The following is a 20025-nucleotide window of genomic DNA, read 5'->3' as shown; positions in this document are numbered from 1 at the left end:
TACAGTCTATAGAACCAAAGTCTGATATACATATATAGAAAACTGGAATTTAGACACCATCTGATACAGTGAATTATACCGGTGAATTGAACTGGTTTTAGAGCAATGAGTTGCTTCTTGGAAAGAGTTTACTCCCCCCCCCGCCACCGTATACAAACAAAGAATTGATAATAACTTTTATCAAAACAAAATGCTTCTCAAAACTTTTCTTACTGGTTGTATTTGCTATTTACTATTTAAACTACTATAAATAACATGTTTTACTGAGAAAAATTAAGATTTGAAAATTTATGAACAAGTTGGAATTGCATTGGAATGGAAAAGGTATAAATGCATCAATCATGTTTCAATAAACTCTTTAATAGTCTATGGAAAAAACCCTAAAAATATGTATTAACAGTAGCTGACTTCTGGAATAGGTTACTCACAAATCATCCCACTGAAATTAACAGGACAAATTATTCACCATTACTTTCAATGGAACTACTCCTGAGTAATTTAGTATGGAATTCAGCCAGTATTTCTTATTTTAGTCTTCATATTTATATATTACATTTCCTGGTCAAACAGCATCAGATCTATGTTGACTCAAATTTGTGTGTATTTTGAAGAAACGTCACCAAACTCCACTATTTGGAATCTGCCTGAGAGGTAGGTGCGAAACTAGTGTAAAGCATTGCCTCCTATCCCCAACTGCCTCAGGTGATCCAGAAGGATACCATGGTTGATGGTATCGAATGCCACTGAGAGATTTTTAAAAAAACAACCCACAGAGTCACACGCTCTCTGTCGATTCCCTGGGAAAGGTAACCCATCAGGCTGACCGAGGTCGTCTTAACCGCATAGCCTGATCAAAAGCCAGTTTGAAATAGATTTAGATAATCAGTTTTCTCCAAAACTGCCTGGAGGCGATAAGCCATCACTCTCTCAGTTACCTTGCCCAACCATGGGAGATTGGCGACTGGCCTATAACTATCCATCGCTGAGGGATCTAGGGTAAGCTTCTTAAGAAGTGGTCTAATCATTGCTTCCTTCAGCCATCCTACCCTCCCTCAGCAATGAGTTAATGATATTCATTCCTTCGATTTCTATACCGCCCTTCCAAAAATGGCTCAGGGTGGCTTACACAGTGAAATAATAAATAAATAAGATGGATCCCTGTCCCCAAAGGGCTCACAATTAGCAGCGGGGATGGGGAGTAACGGGCCCTATCCACCCCCAGCACAGTACCTCCAGTGACTGTTGCTGGTGACAATCTAAAAGAAACATAAGATAGACACCAGCAACAGTCACTGGAGGTACTGTGCTGGGGGTGGATAGGGCCCGTTACTCCCCGCCCCCCCTGCTAAATAAAGAGAATCACCATGTTAAAAGGTGCCTCTTTGCCAAGTTAGCAGGAGTTACTATTATATTATATTAACTATAATATTAACTAGGCCATCTCCAACTATTTCCCTGCTAGACAGAAGCAGCCAAGTCAGGCAAGGATCCAGAGAACAAGTGGTAGGCCGAACTGCCCCGAGCAGCTTATCCACGTCCTCAGGCATCACAGACTGAAACTGATCCAATCTAATACTGCAAGAGAGATTGCTGGACACCACCTTAATAGACTCTGTAAAACCTGTGCAGTCCAAGTCGGCTCGAATACAAGAGATCTTGTCCACAAAGAATCCATTAAAAGCATTATAGCAGAACGTAGTTTCCGGGGGCTGGTTTGAACTGGAGGGAGCCTCCAGTTCAAATTCAGTTCAGATTGAGCAAAATAAAGCCATTTCAAGTGAGCAGTATCCAATCCGAATCCAAGGATAAGAAAAACAAGTGAAAAGGGGGAAAGCAGGAAAATGGCTGCAAAAACAGAAAGCTGCCCCACAGGTAAATCCTGCACCCAGCATGGACATTCATTCTATTGGCTCATACAGCTTCTGGGCCAATTCAAGACATTCCATGGGAAAGACAAGGAATGAGCCGACCTAGAAAGTACTGCTTGCACTCTAAACGTGCTCTCTCTCTCTCTCTCTCTCTCATTTGATGAATGATCCTGGTTCTTTTATAGTGAAACCACTCAGTGGATTTATTATTGTTCTTTTTTATGGTTTTACATTTTAAACCATTAATGGCCGTTTTAAATTTCTTCTTTATGATCTTATGAGCCAGAGCCATCTCAGATCAAATTCTTTGATCTGAAGAGTGGGATATAGATACATACATACATACATACTTTACACACACAGAGCCACAGACACAGAATTAAAACTATTTTAAAAGAAACCCTTTTCCAACATTAAAAAAAAAAGGTGGGGGAACAGATTAAGGAAATCAAGTAAGAAAATTTCCAAGTTCACTATTCTGATGTCTTTTTAACCCCATCATTAGAAGTAACAAAGATTATTCATTCTGCTCAAACCATAGGAAATGAAATAGGAAAGGGCAAAGAAAGAAACTCTAAACCATAAATCCACCTTTTGCATACCTTATAGGATAACACTTCCTTGAACTGATGACTGAAATAGAGAAGGAGATGGAATTAATCACCATGAGAAACAACTATTTAAAAAAATAAATGCAATCTTTAAAACAGTTAGTTGAATGCTCAACAAATACCTATGTACATTTTTACCAGGAAGCTGTACATAATTCTGAAGCAGGCACTATGGCAATTTTTGTTGTTTTGAGTAGAATGTTATAATATGCCAGCACAACCCCAAGATCCCTCTCCTGGTTAGTCACTGACAGACCAGACCCCATCAGCATATATGTGAAGTTGGGTTTTTTTGCCTTAAATAGTTTGGTGTCATCTGAAAATCTGGCCACCTCACTACTTGCTCCAACTTCTAGATCATTTATGAATGAATTAAAATATTATCAAGTGTAAAGTGATGCATACATCACTTTACACTTGATAATATTTTAATTCATTCATAAATGATCTAGAAGTTGGAGCAAGTAGTGAGGTGGCCAGATTTTCAGATGACACCAAACTATTTAAGGCTGTGAAATCCACAACAGATTGTGAGGACCTCCAAAAGGATCTCTCCAACTGTGGAAGAGGGCAACAAAATATTATTATTATTATTATTATTATTATTATTATTATTATTATTATTATTATTTACAGTTTATATCTCGCTCTTCTTCCAAGGAGCCCAGAGCGGTGTACTACATACTTAAGTTTATCCTCACAACAACCCTGTGAAGTAGGTTAGTGGTGTAGTGGTTACAGTACTGGACTAGGACCGGGGAGACCCGAGTTCAAATCCCCATTCAGCCATGAAACTAGCTGGGTGACTCTGGGCCAGTCATTTCTCTCTCAGCCTAACCTACCTTCACGGGGTTGTTGTGCTCTGGGCTCCTTGGAGGAAGAGTGGGATATAAAATATAAATAAATAAATAAATAAAATTTTGTTGCCCTCTACCACAGTTAGAGAGATCCTTTGTAGGTCTTCACAATCTGTTGTGGATTTCACAGCCCTAAATAGTTTGGTGTCATCTGAAAATCTGGCCACCTCACTGCTTGCCCCAACTTGTAGATCATTTATGAATGAATTAAAAAGTACTGGTCCCAGTACAGATCCCTGGGGAACGCCCACTTCTTACTTCTCCATTTGGATAATTGTCCATTTATACCTGCCCTATGTTTCCTGCGTCTCAGTCTCTCTTTCTGTCTCTCAAACACACACAAACAGAGTTACATGTCCTATAATCCTAACAGATTGTATTGCCTCCTTTGCCTCAAATACTCTTTGTTACAGAAATCACAGCTATTGCCTTCTGTAATAAAAAGGAAAACATTTAGACAGAGTCATGCAGTTTAAATTTAAAAAGGTATTTAAGATAAAGACATTTTCCCTACTCTATTTACACAGTGTTGTTCTGTAGGAAAGTACAGTACTAAACTCAGGTTCAGCAATTCAGAAGTGACAGGCTTATTTCAAAGTCAATAAAGATAATTTGTCTGCATGAAAAGGTATAATTAAACACAATCAAACAATCCGAAGTCTGTTTTCAAAGCTCTGCTTGACTTCCTTCACCATGTTCTGCAGTCCTCTCCCATTAAAAGGTTGTTACTTTTAGATGAAAGATGTTTTTAAAAAGCATCACAAGAACCAAGACTTGTGTCTCAGTGCTCCAATTCAAGTGCAGGGGGAGGCCCGGCTCTGCCTTTTGGATGCCCCTCCCCCACCTTAGATACTGGTTTTAAAAGGCTACAAAGGGCCCATAATTTGGCTAAAATTGGGTCGGGGGGGAGTCAGGGGGTGGGACTTGTGATTTCATTAAGGGCTTCCCTAACTTTCCCCCCATAATTGGAGTCCTGGTTACAACTGTGAATGTCATAAACGTGAAAAACGAAGTGTGCCTGGATGGTGTGCAAGACTAATCAAGCCTCTGAACAAGACATCAATGTATATCACTCTACAATGGTGTGAAACAAGTTGAAAGCTTTTTCCTTCTGGTCAATATATTATCGCAGGCTTGTGATATATTCTGTACCTTTTATAGATGCTGCTAAACTGCTACTCCAGGAATTCTACTAGTGATTTCTAGAGAGAAATAGATGAAACACTACCATTGTCACTGTAACAAGGAGTGGGATGTGTCAAATTGCTGTTGTTGGCCTACAACTCCCATCATGCCCAGTCACTGTGGCCAGCAGCCATGGATGATGGGAGCTGTAGGCCAACAGCAGCTGGAGGGCCACAGTTTGACACCCCTGCACTAATGGGTTGGCATTACAAATTCACCTTACACAGACAGCACAACCCAACATCTGTTCCTTTTTCTTTTAAACATTTGACCCAGATATGACCTGAAGGCTGGGTGGTTTCTAGCATAGTAGTTAAAAATAAAAGATGTTTGACTTCCTGGGTCCTGCACCCCATTGTGGGACCAACCCACCTATTCTGTGTTTGCTGCCATACATACATACAGCCATTAGATTGGGGAGACCTCAGTACAAATCCCCACTCGGCCATAAAGCTCACTAGACAACCTTAGGCTGGTCATTCTCTTTCACCCACCTCAGGGATGCTGAAAGGATGAAATGGGGGAGGGGGGGAAGCATGTAGGCTGCCCTGAGCTCCCTGCAGAATGTGTGCAATAAATATATAATACATGAAAAGATAAAATTTAAGCCGAGGCCACTACTTGTATATATTCCACATATACACACTGATTTCAATAGGTTTACCTTAAATTATATAAAAACATTGATGTCAATGTTTACCTTTGTGGAAATGTAAACTTGGCTGTGTTCTGAATGAAGCCATAACAGCACGGACAGATGACAAATGCAGCATGGACCCGGAGACAACGTTCAATCACCATGTCTGTTGCCACACCACAAGCATGCAACGCCACCTACCAAAGCAAAACAAAGGGATGGAGTGGTAACGATGTGCTCGGTTAGGACTCTGTTCCTATACAGTTTTCTGGATTACTGCACCCCCAAAGACTGACTTCTATCACAACAACAGTCTTCACACGTGAAGGGACAGGAAGAGCAGTGGGGAAAGGCGCCTAGCAACTGCACCCTCTCCCAATACTTCAGCGATCTTAAAAGGAACAAGTAGTTTCCCCCGGGAGAAAGCATGGAAACTCTAATTGCAAATGAAAACAAATGAGTTATGCTATAGCAGCAAAAGAAGCACAGAACAGGAATTGTGCTGCAGGCTGACAGACACAACTTGAGGCCCACTGAACCAAACAAAGCCCACCAGCCATGTATAGAGCCCTGTCATGTAAGTATAGCAAAGCATTGCTTTAAGAGAATACTTCTTTTCTTAAGATCTCAGCAAGCCTGACATTAAAACATCAAAATCACTTACCCCAATATTAAAAGCTCCTTTAAAATAGTCCATGTTTGCTTGGATGAACCAAACGTTGTTTAATCCTAATTCATCACTTCTCTCTTTAGCACGTATTAGTGACAAGTCTTTATTTTCTACCAATATTACCTATATTTCATAAAAACAGCAGTTAGTTATGGTCAGTTTTTAGTTTTTTTTAAACGTAACCTGATAATCTTGAGGTTCTTGCACAGAAAAAAAAAATTCTGTGTTCACAAACAAAAAAGTGTCAATCTAGCCATTAATTGAGGAAGAGAACTGGTCTTGTGGTAGTACACATGAATCGTCCCCTTTGCTAAGCAGGGTACACCCTGGTTTGCATTTGAATGGGAGACTACATATGTGAGCACTGTAAGATATTCTCCTTAGGGGATGGGGAAGAGCATGTGCATGCTTTCATGCAGAAGGTTCCAAGTTCCTTCTCTGACATTTCCAAGACAGAGCTGAGAGAAATTCCTGCCTGCAACCTTGGAGAAGCCGCTGCCAGTCTCTGTAGACAATACTGAGCTAGATGGACCAATGGTTTGACTCAGTATAAGGCAGCTTCCTATGGACCTACATTTAAATTCCGTCTTTATGCAAAGCAGACAATGCAGCATTTTGTGCTTGCCAAGTAGAACAGAGCTGTCCACTTGTCTTTTGAGAATCCCCTCAAAGTGCAACACTTTCCAATCATAACAATATGCTGGCACTAGGCAGTCCGGCTGCCTTTACAAATACACATGGCAGTATATATATTAATAACAATAACAATAATAACAACAACAATAATAATAATCGCGAAACTATTCAACACCAATGAAAGAAAGCAGGCCTACAAGAAAGAACAAGTCAAGAACCGAGCAGAAAAATGGAAAAAGAAGTCCCTGCATGGTCAATATTTGCACAATGTAAGTGGAAAATCAGACATCACCAAGACCTGGCAATGGCTTAAGAATGGCAACTTGAAGAAAGAAACAGACGGTTTAATACTGGCTGCGCAAGAACAGGCACTAAGAACAAATGCAATAAGAGCAAAAGTAGAAAAGTCAACAACAAACAGCAAGTGCCGCCTTTGTAAAGAAGCAGATGAAACAGTGGACCACCTAATCAGCTGTTGTAAGAAGATCGCACAGACTGACTACAAACAAAGGCATGACAAGGTAGCAGGGATGATACACTGGAACATCTGCAAAAAATACAAGCTACCTGTAGCCAAGAATTGGTGGGACCATAAAATTGAAAAAGTGGAAGAAAATGAAGATGTAAAAATATTATGGGACTTCCGACTACAAACAGACAAACATCTGCCACATAATACACCAGATATCACTGTAGTCGAGAAGAAAGAAAAACAAGTCAAAATAATCGACACAGCAATACCAGGGGATAGCAGAATAGAAGAAAAAGAAATAGAAAAAATCACCAAATACAAAGATCTACAAATGGAAATTGAAAGGCTGTGGCAGAAAAAGACCAAAATAATCCCAGTGGTAATTGGTGCCCTGGGTGCAGTTCCAAAAGACCTTGAAGAGCACCTCAACACCATAGGGGCCACAGAAATCACCATCAGCCAATTACAAAAAGCAGCTTTACTGGGAACAGCCTATATTCTGCGACGATATCTATAACAACTGACAATAAAATTCTGGCATCCCAGGTCCTTGGGAAGGACTCTATGTCTGGATAAAACAAACCAGTCAATAACACCTGTCTGACTGTGTAAACAAGAAATAATAATAATAATGATGGTGGTAGTGGTCTATTTTCCTCTTCCTTGGAATAATGTCTTCCTTCTCCAACACCCTCATTCTCAGTGTCTGCAGAGGAACTGTCAGCCTGGGAGTGGGACACTTCTACCACAACTCTGAAGCTCTCGTCCACATACCTCTGAGCCTCTCAGCTCCTCCAGGTCAGCTACTTTGGCTTCAAGGAAATGAACTTCCCTTCCTCATTGCGCTGAGCACCCAAGCATTAATGCCAACAGGCATTACAAGTGACACTGTACAAGTGACACTCTAAGCAATACACTGATAGCACTAACTCCCCTTGCTGGCTGCCTTCATAACTAATATTGTTCATTTTGGTATTATTTTTTTAGGGCTGGTTTCCTTGGATAGCTAAGTCTTGTTCAAGTATGCAGTGCCAGGTTTCTGCATTTGGGCATCACAGAAAACTTGAATTCAAGAAAGTAGGATACTTTCAGTTTACCTGGGTGCACAAGGAGGGAGAAAGGGAAAGGACCATACTGGCTCTGCCCTCATTCCTGGTCCAACAAAACACAACCTGTTGGACTGAAACTGCTACATCTGCATGGTCTGCCACATCACATTTCTACCAATAAACCTGTGGCAATTGGGCCTGGTTAGCATAGAACAAAATCTGTGAATATTCTTTGGCTCATTTTCAAGCATATGGGAGAGAGCCAACCTTTTCAAGTTCACTTGTAGGCTATAGCATGATTAACTTAAATTTCTCAGAGAAAATCTGCCTGAGAAATAATACAGAGATGTGTTACTCTTTTGAGAAGCAGCAAATGGTTGCTAATCTGATTTATGAGCCAAGATCTGCATCAGGGTATTTCTCATACAAAACCTCTGCATTCGAGAAGGGGAAAACAAAAATTGCCTGTCTGGACTCCAGATGGTAAGATTTCCAAGTTGTTGTTAAGTGCAGTGATAGCATTACTCATGGTTTAAAAACAAAATAATGCTGTGATTTGTTACTAAGACTTGAAAATGAGTAATACTTTTTTTGGTAAAGGATCTTATAACACAAGACAATCAGAAAACAAGACAACCCAGAGTTGTAACAATTTCAGACTAGTTCATGACAGTTTTGTTACAACTTGTCTGGCTCTTTTGGCCTTGTAAGCATAGTCTCTGCTTGGATGCAGAATACCTGTTTCCCCCACTGCACAACATTTTGTAATTATCCATAGCAATTATCCCACATAGAACTGTATTGGGCCAAACCAGTTTCCAGTTCAACCATACTTACAACAAGCTGCATAAAGCACAGTGGTGTTAGAGTCCAACATGCAACGGATACTTTCAAACATTATACACTGCACCATACAATGAGACTTCAAATTCATCCCAACAGGGGGGAAATTGTCATTTGTTTATTACTTATGTTCATATCCCATATTCCTAACCCTAAGCCTCTCACAGTCAAGTACATTAACCCTCTATGCCACTGCTACCCTCTATGTCACTCCCCTTCTACTCGGACAAAAGATAGTGTGGGGAAAATATGGATGATTTTCTACAGTCGTGAGAACCATTCGTGAGACCTGAACATGAGACCCGGCTCTAAGTCAAAATTTCCACAAGAAAGAAGAAACTTCATCTTCCTATTCTCACATCTATATTCAATATTACTAAATAAATGACAAATCAGTGCAACCAATGATGCTCTAATAAATGACATTCTGAGCAATCTTGTCTATGCTTCTTACTATTTCAAAAATGTGTACCACTGACAATAGTTACACATGTTTTGAAAGAAACAGGGTTTGAATATGTATCCAACAGGTGTTGGGCCTTCAACACACATTGAACTCGCATATGGAACATTGTGGAACGTCGTAGAACATCCTGATACCTTGTTATTAAGAACCTGGATGCCTAGAAAAAAATAACCCTTTCCCCCCAAGGTTCCAAAGCTATTCTGGAGCAGTTCACAAGTGCCAATCAGGAACTTTGGGAAGTGTTTGGGAAGCTGCTACATGGATTCCTACAATACCATTAGTTCAATTAATCATGATTTGTATTAGTCCACCAGCCATATATACTACCTTTAAATTTTTTTAAGGTAGCCACTAGTCATACTATTTTATAGCTGTATATAAGAAAAGGTGTTGTTTTATCTTAAAATGCAAATGGGTGTTTGGAAAATGTGCTTGCATAAATAATGGAATTCTCTAAATCAAACAGAGTTTACATTTAATTGCATATACAAAGTGCTGAGTTCATATGCACATTACTGACCCCTTACCTGGCATGATGGCAGCATGTAAGCAAGAACAATTCCAACATGGCCCTGTGCAAACCAAAAGGATATGCAGAAGTAAATCTTAATCCCACATAGCTGATCTATTTCACAGTAAATATTTAAAATATTTAACAAAATATTGACAGACTTTGAAACCAGATCACATTCCATTGTTTTTTCCTCTGCCCTGCTATTAGGTCAAGCTGGTGGATGTGCAAAGGTGAAAAGTAATGCACTTCAATAAGGGAAAACACACATTACCCCGCCACTGCAAAAATCCACAATCATGTCTCCAGACTTAGCCAGCTTCGTCACCAAGGCCACGATGTTGTTGAGCTGCTGTTGTTTCCTCAGAGCGCGATCATTGGACATCTTTCCTAAGGATGACAACAAGGAACATACATTTACTATGACTCATTGTTAGCATGGTTTCACAATATGTTCCTTTTAAATTTAATTATTTTTGATTTATAGCTTGCCTTATTCCAAATGCTTAGCAGGGGTAACTGCAATTTTATATAGCAGAAGATAAGGAAAAGGAGAAGGATCTTGTCCCAGAACAGTTTATGATATATGGCACATTGAACGAAAGTTTAGGGACCAATAGTAAATAGGAAACAACCTAAAAGATATTGTTTTATTTCTTTTCATATACAGGTGAAACTCGGAAAATTAGAATATCGTGCAAAAGTCCATTAATTTCAGTAATGCAAATTAAAAGGTGAAACTGATATATGAGACAGACGCATTACATGCAAAGCGAGATAAGTCAAGCCTTAATTTGTTATCATTGTGATGATCATGGCGTACAGCTCATGAAAACCCCAAATCCACAATCCCAGAAAATTAGAATATTACATGGAACCAAGAAGACAAGGATTGTAGAATAGAACAATATCGGACCTCTGAAAAGTATAAGCATGCATTTGTATTCAGTACTTGGTTTGGGCCCCTTTTGCAGCAATTACTGCCTCAATGCGGCGTGGCATGGATGCTATCAGCCTGTGGCACTGATGAGGTGTTATGGAAGACCAGGATGCTTCATTAGCGGCCTTCAGCTCTTCTGCATTGTTTGGTCTCATGTCTCTCATCCTTCTCTTGGCAATGCCCCATAGATTCTCTATGGGGTCAGGTCAGGCGAGTTTGCTGGCCAATCAAGCACAGTACACTGTATACTTTTCAGAGGTCCGATATTGTTCTATTCTACAATCCTTGTCTTCTTGGTTCCATGTAATATTCTAATTTTCTGGGATTGTGGATTTGGGGTTTTCATGAGCTGTACGCCATGATCATCACAATTATAACAAATTAAGGCTTGACTTATCTTGCTTTGCATGCAATGCGTCTGTCTCATATATCAGTTTCACCTTTTAATTTGCATTACTGAAATTAATGGACTTTTGCACGATATTCTAATTTTCTGAGTTTCACCTGTATATGCTGACCTGGGAGTTCTGTGCTGAAGAATGGTTCATACATTTTCTAAATCTATAATTAAATAAAACAGAATTCTGTAACACAGAGGCATCTTAAGCAACCATACTCTGTGTGTGTGTGTTTGTGTGTGTGTGTGTGTGTGTGTATTCTTCCATATTCTTATGGAAGAATGTGAACAGGTAAGGAGATATTGAGAAAACCTGAAAATAAAAGTGAGACACAACATAAAGTATCAGCATGAAATTTTACAGCAGTCAATGGGTTAATTTTAGGACACAAAACAATACTTTATTCTGATTCACAAGAACATCAAAATCTATTGCTCAGTGTCATGTTAGGATAACATAAAACACTGTGGTATTTGATCTATGATGGCTCTTTCACATTTGCAAGCCATAATTTGACATTGTCGCCACTGAGTGATAAATATACACATGTGAACTGAGCCTTAGTGATAAATCATCATGTGAAAAATAATAGCTTGCTTCTATTATTGGATAATTGCCTGAGGCATAGGAGTCAAGAACTACGCTGATTTGTGTGATTACAGATTGCAGCAATTTCTAGTTATCACAAAATTGCAATTATACAATAACGTAAACACAAATTTCCCAAAAGACTCATTCAAGGCAAGAGGGATGTGGGCTAATTAGATTCCAAGTCACCTAAAGCCTTGGATTCCGCAAAGTCCATGGGTAGTGGGAAAACTAAAAATCACCCTCTGTCCTATGTGGGAATCTCTCTGTTATGGCTTCTAACTATCCAAGCACGTTAACATTAATTCTTCAGGCAATAAGTACAAAAAGGGTTTCAATGCATGTCTTTTATTATAAGGGAGTATTCCTTGCATTGGAAATGTCTCTGTTTTAGGACACCCCAGTTCCACAGCACTATCCTACTTAGCTCTTGTTACAGAAAATGGTGGCTTGTATCTAGCAAAGCATGAGCACTGTTAAGAGGTCTGCCAGTCAGGCATGGCTTCCCTGCTTTCTCCTTCCTGCAGCAGTCCTTTGTGCCCGCTGAAAAGCCACTCCTGAGAATCAGAGGGCCCTCTGGAGTAATATGGAACGTGGTATGAGGGCTGCCTGCAGCTGGATGAGTAAATCCCTGAAAACTAGTAACCCCCTCTCCTTTTGAGAGCCCAAGTGCCTTCTGCTTGTGCAAGTTCTCTGGTTCCTGCCATTAGTCTCCAAAACGAGGAGGTGGGGTGAGGGTGGGGGATGAGGAATGAAGCAGAATGTGTAAATGCAGGATGCACACAGCATATGGACACTTAATATGCCTAGCATGCTAAATGAAAGTCTTATATGTTTTTTTAAAAGCAAGTCAGACTTCATAAAGAGTACAGCTGCATAGAAAAACATACAATGTTGAAAATTAATCAGATAAGGTTGGCAGTTTTGAGAACTGTGACTAACTTTTTCTGATGAGATGTCAGACCGAATTTCATTTCTCTCATTTATCCATACATGTTGTATAGTACTATTAAGCAGCTTTGTTTTAAGGCCATTGTTTCTGCTAGCCCAGCACTGTCTATTCTAATTGCCAGACTATTCCAACTGGCATTTCAGGCAATGGTCTTTCCCATCACCTGTTACCTGGGGTTCTTTTAAATGAGAACAGAAACGTTGACCTTCTGCACAGAAGACACCCATTCTATGACTGAGCTATAAAGCTCATCATTGAAACTTATGCTTCAGTTAACATCCTCAATACACTACTGCACAGCAACAGTTTTAAAAATTGTTTCCCACCACTGATAGAATGGATTTCTCTGGGTTTTTCCAAACTATGAATTTTAGATTTTGATCTTAAGGAGTCTTCTGTTCCTAGGGCATGCTATTTACTTGCCATGGCCAATTTTATTCATTTATTTTTTAAAGTGCACTCTCTGCCTGGAAGAACTTTGGTGACAAACACATTTTTAAAACGGATTAATTTTTTTTTTTACAGATACAAATCCAACAAAATACAATTAAAATCAGTTAAAAACAATGGCAACAGCAGTAAACAATAACATTCCGAGAGAATATCCCAAGTAAGTTCTTCTCTCTACAACAAGCTTCATGAAAAGTCAGTCTTTATACCATGTTTGGTGGTGTTCAAGCAAGTGCCTGTGACTTGTTGCAAAACACAGACCACATGTAAAAGTTGGTTATTTGTTGAAATGTGCATTCTCCTTCACAAACTTAGAGCAATTTAGACAATGACCATAAACCGGAGTTGTAATTTATAACATGGGAATAAGAACCAGATGCTCATTTTTTGTTAAGGAATAATTTGTGCACCAAGATAAACATTTTTCTACCTCTGTAAATGTCCACACACATTTAAGCTTGACATGCAGGAAAAAACAAATGCCTCTGAGTTATCTGTGTCACTGTGGCTTTAAAGAATATCATAGCTGGCTTTGTTCTTCAAAAATACACATAAGCCTGAAAACGCAGAAAGGGTTTTCTTTCTTATAATTTATTTATTTATTAAATTTCTATACTGCCTAATATAGAAATATCTAGACAGTGTACAGATTAAAACATAATATAAAATATAAAACATTTAAAATTCATAAAACAGATAGAAATCACAATAGATATAAATGCATTAAAATAAAATAAAAAAAGATTTCAGTTAAAAGCCTGAGAAAATAGGTACATCTTCAGGGTCCTCCTAAAAACAAACAGAGGAGAAGATGCTCTTATTTCAGCAGGGAGAGCAATTCAAAGCTCTGGGGCAGCCACAGAGAAGGCCCAGTCCTGAATTGTCACCAAACAGGTTGGCGGCAACCATAACCGGACCTCTCCAGATGATCTTAATAGGCGACAGGGTTCATGACAGAAAAGGTGTTCTCTTAAGTACCCTGGACCTAAGCCATAAGGGCTTTATAGGTAATAACCAGAACTTTGTATTTCGTTCGGAAACATATTGGTAGCCAGTGCAGTTCTTTCAAATCAAGTGTTATATGGTCCCTTTGGGTAAACCCAGAGACCAATCTGCTGCCGCGTTCTGTACCAATTATAGTTTCCGAACTATATACAAAGGCAGCCCCATGTAGAGTGCATTAGAGTAGTCAAGCCTAGGTTACCAGCATATGTATCACCATTTTAAGGTCATTTGTCTCCAGAAATGGATGTCAGGGATGTAACTATAATAGGGCAAGGGGAGACAGTAGTCTGGGGGCCCATTGCCTTGGGGGTCCTCCCAGAGGCAAGTCACATGACTGACTCCCCCAGCCACGCACCCGCCCAGGCTTCCTTCAGTTGTACTCATCCCCCAAAACTGATGTGAGTGTTAAGACCTGGAGCTACCAGAACAGCATGTCTTTCTCTAGTACCATTAAATGACTTGCATCGTCATTTGCTGATCCATTTTTGGAAGGGTGGTATAGAAATTGAATTATTATTATTATTATTAATAATCATCATCATCATCCACAATTTACAAAACCTTTTAAAAATAATTTAGGATGATGTTCTATTGTGGCACATAGGTGTTATATATAAAATTTTTACTATGCTTTTTGTTACCACTATTCAGCCTCATTTAAGATTTCTTTCCTTCATGAGCTGAGCTTCAGTGAGGGGGGGGGCCATTTTAAAATTTTGTCTCTGGGCCCACTCCAACCTTGCTACGTCTCTGATGGATGTATCTGGCATATCAGCTGAAGCTGATCCAATAACCTTCTTGGGCAGACCAACCTAATGGGTCCTTCACCCCTGCAGAGGTGGGTTGTGGCTGCACGTCGTACCTTAACCAGATGGTGAACCGTCCATGACAGTGAGGAGATAACAAGGATCCCCACCCATGTTACACCACCCTGATCAGAGCAAAAGACCAAGTCGAGAGTGTGACATGCATCATGTGTCAGTCCAGAGACCACTTGGGATAGGCCCATAGTCGTCATGGCCACTATGAACTCCTGAGCACCGACAACCCGGTCCCCAAACGGACACTGAAGTCCCCCACCACCAACAGCCTGGTCCACTCCAATGCCAACTCTGCAACCAGGTCCATCAGCTCAGTTAGGGACGGACAATGGGGTGAGCGGTATACCAATAGAAGTCCCAATCTATCCTTGGTCCCTAAACTGAGGAACACACATTCAATATTTGCCAACTCCCTAACAGTGATCCTGGTAAGAGAAGTAGTATTCTTATAGACCACAGCCATCCCACCTCCCCGCCCACATCCTCTCAGCTGCTCCACCACCGAATAACCCATTGGGAGGAGCTGGGACCAAACCAGGCCACTAGCCTCTCCCGACCAGGTCTCTGTAATGCACACGAGGTCGGCATCTTCATCCAAGATCAAGTCATGGATGATCTCAGACTTATTTTGGACCAACCTGGCAATACAAAGCAATAAGGTGAGGTTCTGGGGGTTGTAGGCACTGTTCCCCAAGGTCAAAGAGGTGGTAGGCCTGATTGAGGAGGAAGCCACAATTAAATCACTAAATCCCTTTCCCCTATTATGATCTGCTATCTGTCAGTGCCAGAACTTGGTTGATTCCCCACTACCACTAGAATAGCTGCCCCAGAGATGCCCTCTGCTGCCCCAGAGATGCCTCCCTATCTCTGGATGACCCAGGACACATACCCACACCAAGCTCAGCTAATCACAGGGCAGCAACAATATAACAGGAGGATCCCTTCCAGGAGTCTAAAACAATGCATTGGCCTCAGCCACACCCCTGAAGGTTACCACCAAAAGCCAGCCCCCTTTGACGGCCACCTGCCAGCAACCTGTGCCAGAGGCTGTTCCTCCAGCAGAGGCTTCCTTCTTTTAAGGACCAAAGAGCTGAAAAGCCCAAGCAGCTGACTCTCACTCAGCAAATGAGCAGACTTGGCCCAGGCGCTAGGTGTTAGGGCATATTAGAAGGGCAGTCAACTGGGGGGGCGGTGCATGGAAAGGGAGCCTTCAGCAATGTCTGGAGCTAGCCTGACCACCCCAAACAGAGAATAAGGGGGAGGAAGGGAGATGGAATGCACACAAGCCTCCTCCTGACATGTGCCAAGGGCAGATCAGAAATGAAGCCTTAGATTTACTTTATCACCAACTTCTGAAAAGCACTCAAGGGGCTCTGCAGGGCATGTAGATTTGCCAGAGCTGTAAAACTCCCCCCGCCCCCCATATGCTACTGCCATGGGAATGCTACTGATTTATGCCATATCTGCATTCTTTGAAAGCCCAATAACCAATCTGAGATGGGTCAAGGAGATGTGGCCGGGGCCAAATTAAAAGAAGGGTGAGACCAAGTTAAGAGAAACACAAGCTCTCTTCAGTCACTCAAATAGGTACACCTGGTACAGCATTCATGGTTGTGTACTGATGAGCCTCATGTCCACACTGACACTACCCTTCTTTACCAGTCCTCCATGCTGTCCATAAATACAATGATTTATGAAGAAACAAATGCAGTATTCTCCTTGTGATTGCAAAAACTATTTTGTCTAAGGAGGCAAATGCTGTACTTGTGGACATAACAATATGGGGCTTAGGCCAAATAAGCCAGTCACCGTTGGAGGCTGGGCTTGCTGATATGCTCTGGCTGATGCTGTCCCTGGGTACTGTGTCCAGGCTAGCTGAGTAATTGAAGAGAGCTTAAACGAATGCCTGACCAACAACAAGCACAACTCATAGAGTCTGCGAGATCTCATCTCTACTGCACACCAATTTGTGTGCCACAAAGTATAGAAAGGGTTCTCTCCTCATTTATAGTCACCAAGGTACTAATTTTAGACATAACCAAAGGAAAGAAATATACTACAAATTATGTGTGAAAAGTTGACTCGAAAGGTCAGTCAAGACAGTCACACAAGAATATGTTTCTAATTTTTAGTTCAGAAGTTGTTTCTTCTGGTACTACTAACCAATTTGTTCTGTATTAAGGTAAGTCCTGTAAAATGATTTGATCACTTCAGGCATCAGAGAACAGCCTTGCCCCACATATGCCTTTTCTATTATTTCCAGCAAAGGCCAAACGGCTATTAGAACTGCCCTTGACAATACAAAATACAAAGCTGGACAGGTTTCCCATTATGAGGCTTATTTTGCTTGCATTTAAGAAACCTATTTGGACAACAAACAAAGCAGCCTTAAAAAAATAAATTACAACCAGTGGGAGCTCCAATAAAGGAACAGATTAATGAGAGTCTCAGAAATAATTAAAACTAGAGTTTTTTCCTCCCTTCTGCACAGAATCCTATTAAACTCTCAGAAGGTATTTCTTCAGCATCTGATGAAGCAAAATACGAACAAAACAAGCTGCTAATGTTAATTTGAAATATTTAATCTAATGCTCTTTTAAAAAAAAACAACTATGGGGAAATCAACTTCATTGCTATTTGCAAAAAAATCACAGGTATCTGCAGTTCTGATGATGAAGTTATGCTCTCGCTCCTTTTCTGCTCTTCCTATGAGCACTGGCCAGCATCCAGAGTAATGTACCGCCAGTGCTCCTAACATCTGGTTGCACAAAGCATGTGCCCATGCTTTGGGGTGAGCATGCAGCAACACGGGACCTAGCCCTGTGTGCCATGAAATGTCAGGTGTGCTGGCAGTATACTGCTTTGGATGTTGCTCAATGTTCCCAAAAATTCTTTCTTAAATCTTGGATCTGGATGGACTACAAGTCAATGCAGTGAAACGGTAGGAAAACACATTCAAACAAAGATCTACACAATGCAATTAGCAAAGGCTGCCACTGTGACCTCCTCCACTCTGGAGGAATCAGGGTCCATAGTGTCAAGAATTCTCCCCTAACAAGCATTCACAGTTGGCTTATGTATCAGTTCCGAGGTAGAATTATCCAGCATAGCCAGAGAACAGAAAAGCTTCTGATGCTTCCTTTCTCCAGGTAGGCAAAAGAATAGTCCTGAAGCTTCCCATCATTGCAACTGTTAATGCTTATTTATTCTAGGAATATGAAGTGGAGATTTATTAAAAGAGGACTAGGTCTGGTGAGTATCTATACAGAAGGCATTGCTTCTGCTCTTGTGGTTTTGATTAGTGAAAGATTAAAGCACCATACAAAAGTCAATGTGCAATGTTTCAGACCTGGAACCATCCCACCATACGTTTTTAATTTAACATGTAAAAGTGGTTTGGCTACTACATGTAGCATTTCTTCTTTCCAGCCTGAAAATAAGAAGTCATTAAAAAAATAGGAGTACAGGTTAAGATAACCTTTGTAAATAATAAAATGTGGTAAAATTCCATATTAAATCTTCAATATCACCAAATAAAGTATGAAAATCAAATTTGGGGTCATGTGTGTGATCCAAAGCTACAAGAAGTCCCAACTCCTCATGAATGTGTCACCCAGTGAACCTTTGCCTATACAGTAAGTAACCCCTCACCAGCCGTGGTTTCGAGTATGCACAACTGGGATTTTGTGGCCAGTCTTGCATAATGCAACCCAAGTATGCACAAGTGGGTGGGGGAGGGAAGGAGGGATTGAAATCAAGCATGAAACGGGCAGAAACACCCTGAAGGGAGCTATCTCCAAAAAGGAAATTGTGCAGGAATCCCCCTTGGAGGGCCCCCAGTCGGAGGGCAGGGGTAGGCAGCCTTGCCGAGACCCCTCACCCTGGGGAAAACTGCAGAAAGCAATAAAAAAAGCTTGGGAGCAACAAAGGAAAACTGCAAGGAGCAACAAAGATGCACAGCCATGTCTAGGAGCAGCAGCAGCAGCTGTCACATTGCCAGGAGGCGTCGAGCCCAGCTAGAGAGAAACAGGAAAGAGGCAGAAGACGGGCCAATGGCCATGGAAGAAGTCACTGGAGGGGAGCAAAAGGTGACAAAACCTTTTGAGTTTCTGCTCCATGGGATGGTGAGTGGGCGAGCAGGCTGATTTTGAGTGGATTTTCCCCGCTTTCCCCTTTGTTTTTGAGGTGCTTCGGGGACTACAGTTCCCCTAACCAACCACTGGGTTTTGCAAGATCGCAACCCTCACAATTGGCAAGGGATGACTGCATCTGCTTTCATGCAAAACCATATACACTTCATGTTCTCTGGAGTCGCAAACAGACTCATCTCCAGCCTCCTTTGTTGACTCTGTTCAAGTAGTCTGCTTCCACATTCTCCATATCTCTGATATAAATTGCAACAGGGTAAACCATGTGAACTATGCTGTAGGGCTAACTTGCACAGTCTTGGAGACTGTGCCCCCGACTGTTTATGTATGCTATAGCAGTGGAATTGTCCAAAACTACCTGTGCTACTTTCCGTTCCACAAATGCTTGGAAGGATGTTAGAGCTAGAAACAGTACCAGTAGCTCTAAGCACTTTATGTGAAGATGCTGCTGTTTCTCTATCCATTTGTCACTTATCTTGTAATCTTGGCAATTTACAGGTGAAACTCGGAAAATTAGAATATCGTGCAAAAGTCCATTAATTTCAGTAATGCAAATTAAAAGGTGAAACTGATATATGAGACAGACGCATTACATGCAAAGCGAGATAAGTCAAGCCTTAATTTGTTATAATTGTGATGATCATGGCGTACAGCTCATGAAAACCCCAAATCCACAATCTCAGAAAATTAGAATATTACATGGAACCAATAAGACAAGGATTGAAGAATAGAACAATATCAGACCTCTGAAAAGTATACAGTGTACTGTGCTTGATTGGCCAGCAAACTCGCCTGACCTGACCCCATAGAGAATCTATGGGGCACTGCCAAGAGAAGGATGAGAGACATGAGACCAAACAATGCAGAAGAGCTGAAGGCCGCTAATGAAGCATCCTGGTCTTCCATAACACCTCATCA

At 40.9% G+C, this 20025-nt stretch overlaps 1 protein-coding gene across 9 annotated transcripts in view; it reads right to left on the bottom strand.

Moving 5' to 3' along the window:
• Positions 1–20025, bottom strand: part of GSTCD (glutathione S-transferase C-terminal domain containing) — a 118733-nt gene that overhangs the window by 16413 nt on the left and 82295 nt on the right. For 8 of the 9 annotated variants that reach the window (XM_053255110.1, XM_053255109.1, XM_053255108.1 and 5 more), the window contains 5 exons: positions 10080–10195; positions 9822–9866; positions 5823–5951; positions 5222–5355; positions 2471–2501 (listed from right to left, as the gene is read on the bottom strand). In XM_053255110.1, coding sequence (XP_053111085.1) covers positions 2471–2501; positions 5222–5355; positions 5823–5951; positions 9822–9866; positions 10080–10195 — 455 coding nt within the window. The remainder of the gene's footprint in view (positions 1–2470; positions 2502–5221; positions 5356–5822; positions 5952–9821; positions 9867–10079; positions 10196–20025) is intronic. The other variant, XM_053255113.1, reaches the window with a different exon arrangement.

The sequence above is a fragment of the Hemicordylus capensis genome, chromosome 5, assembly GCF_027244095.1.
Source record: "Hemicordylus capensis ecotype Gifberg chromosome 5, rHemCap1.1.pri, whole genome shotgun sequence".
Lineage (NCBI taxonomy): Eukaryota > Metazoa > Chordata > Lepidosauria > Squamata > Cordylidae > Hemicordylus > Hemicordylus capensis.
Note: the sequence above shows the minus strand (reverse complement) of the source record. Positions and strands in the feature narration are given on the sequence as shown.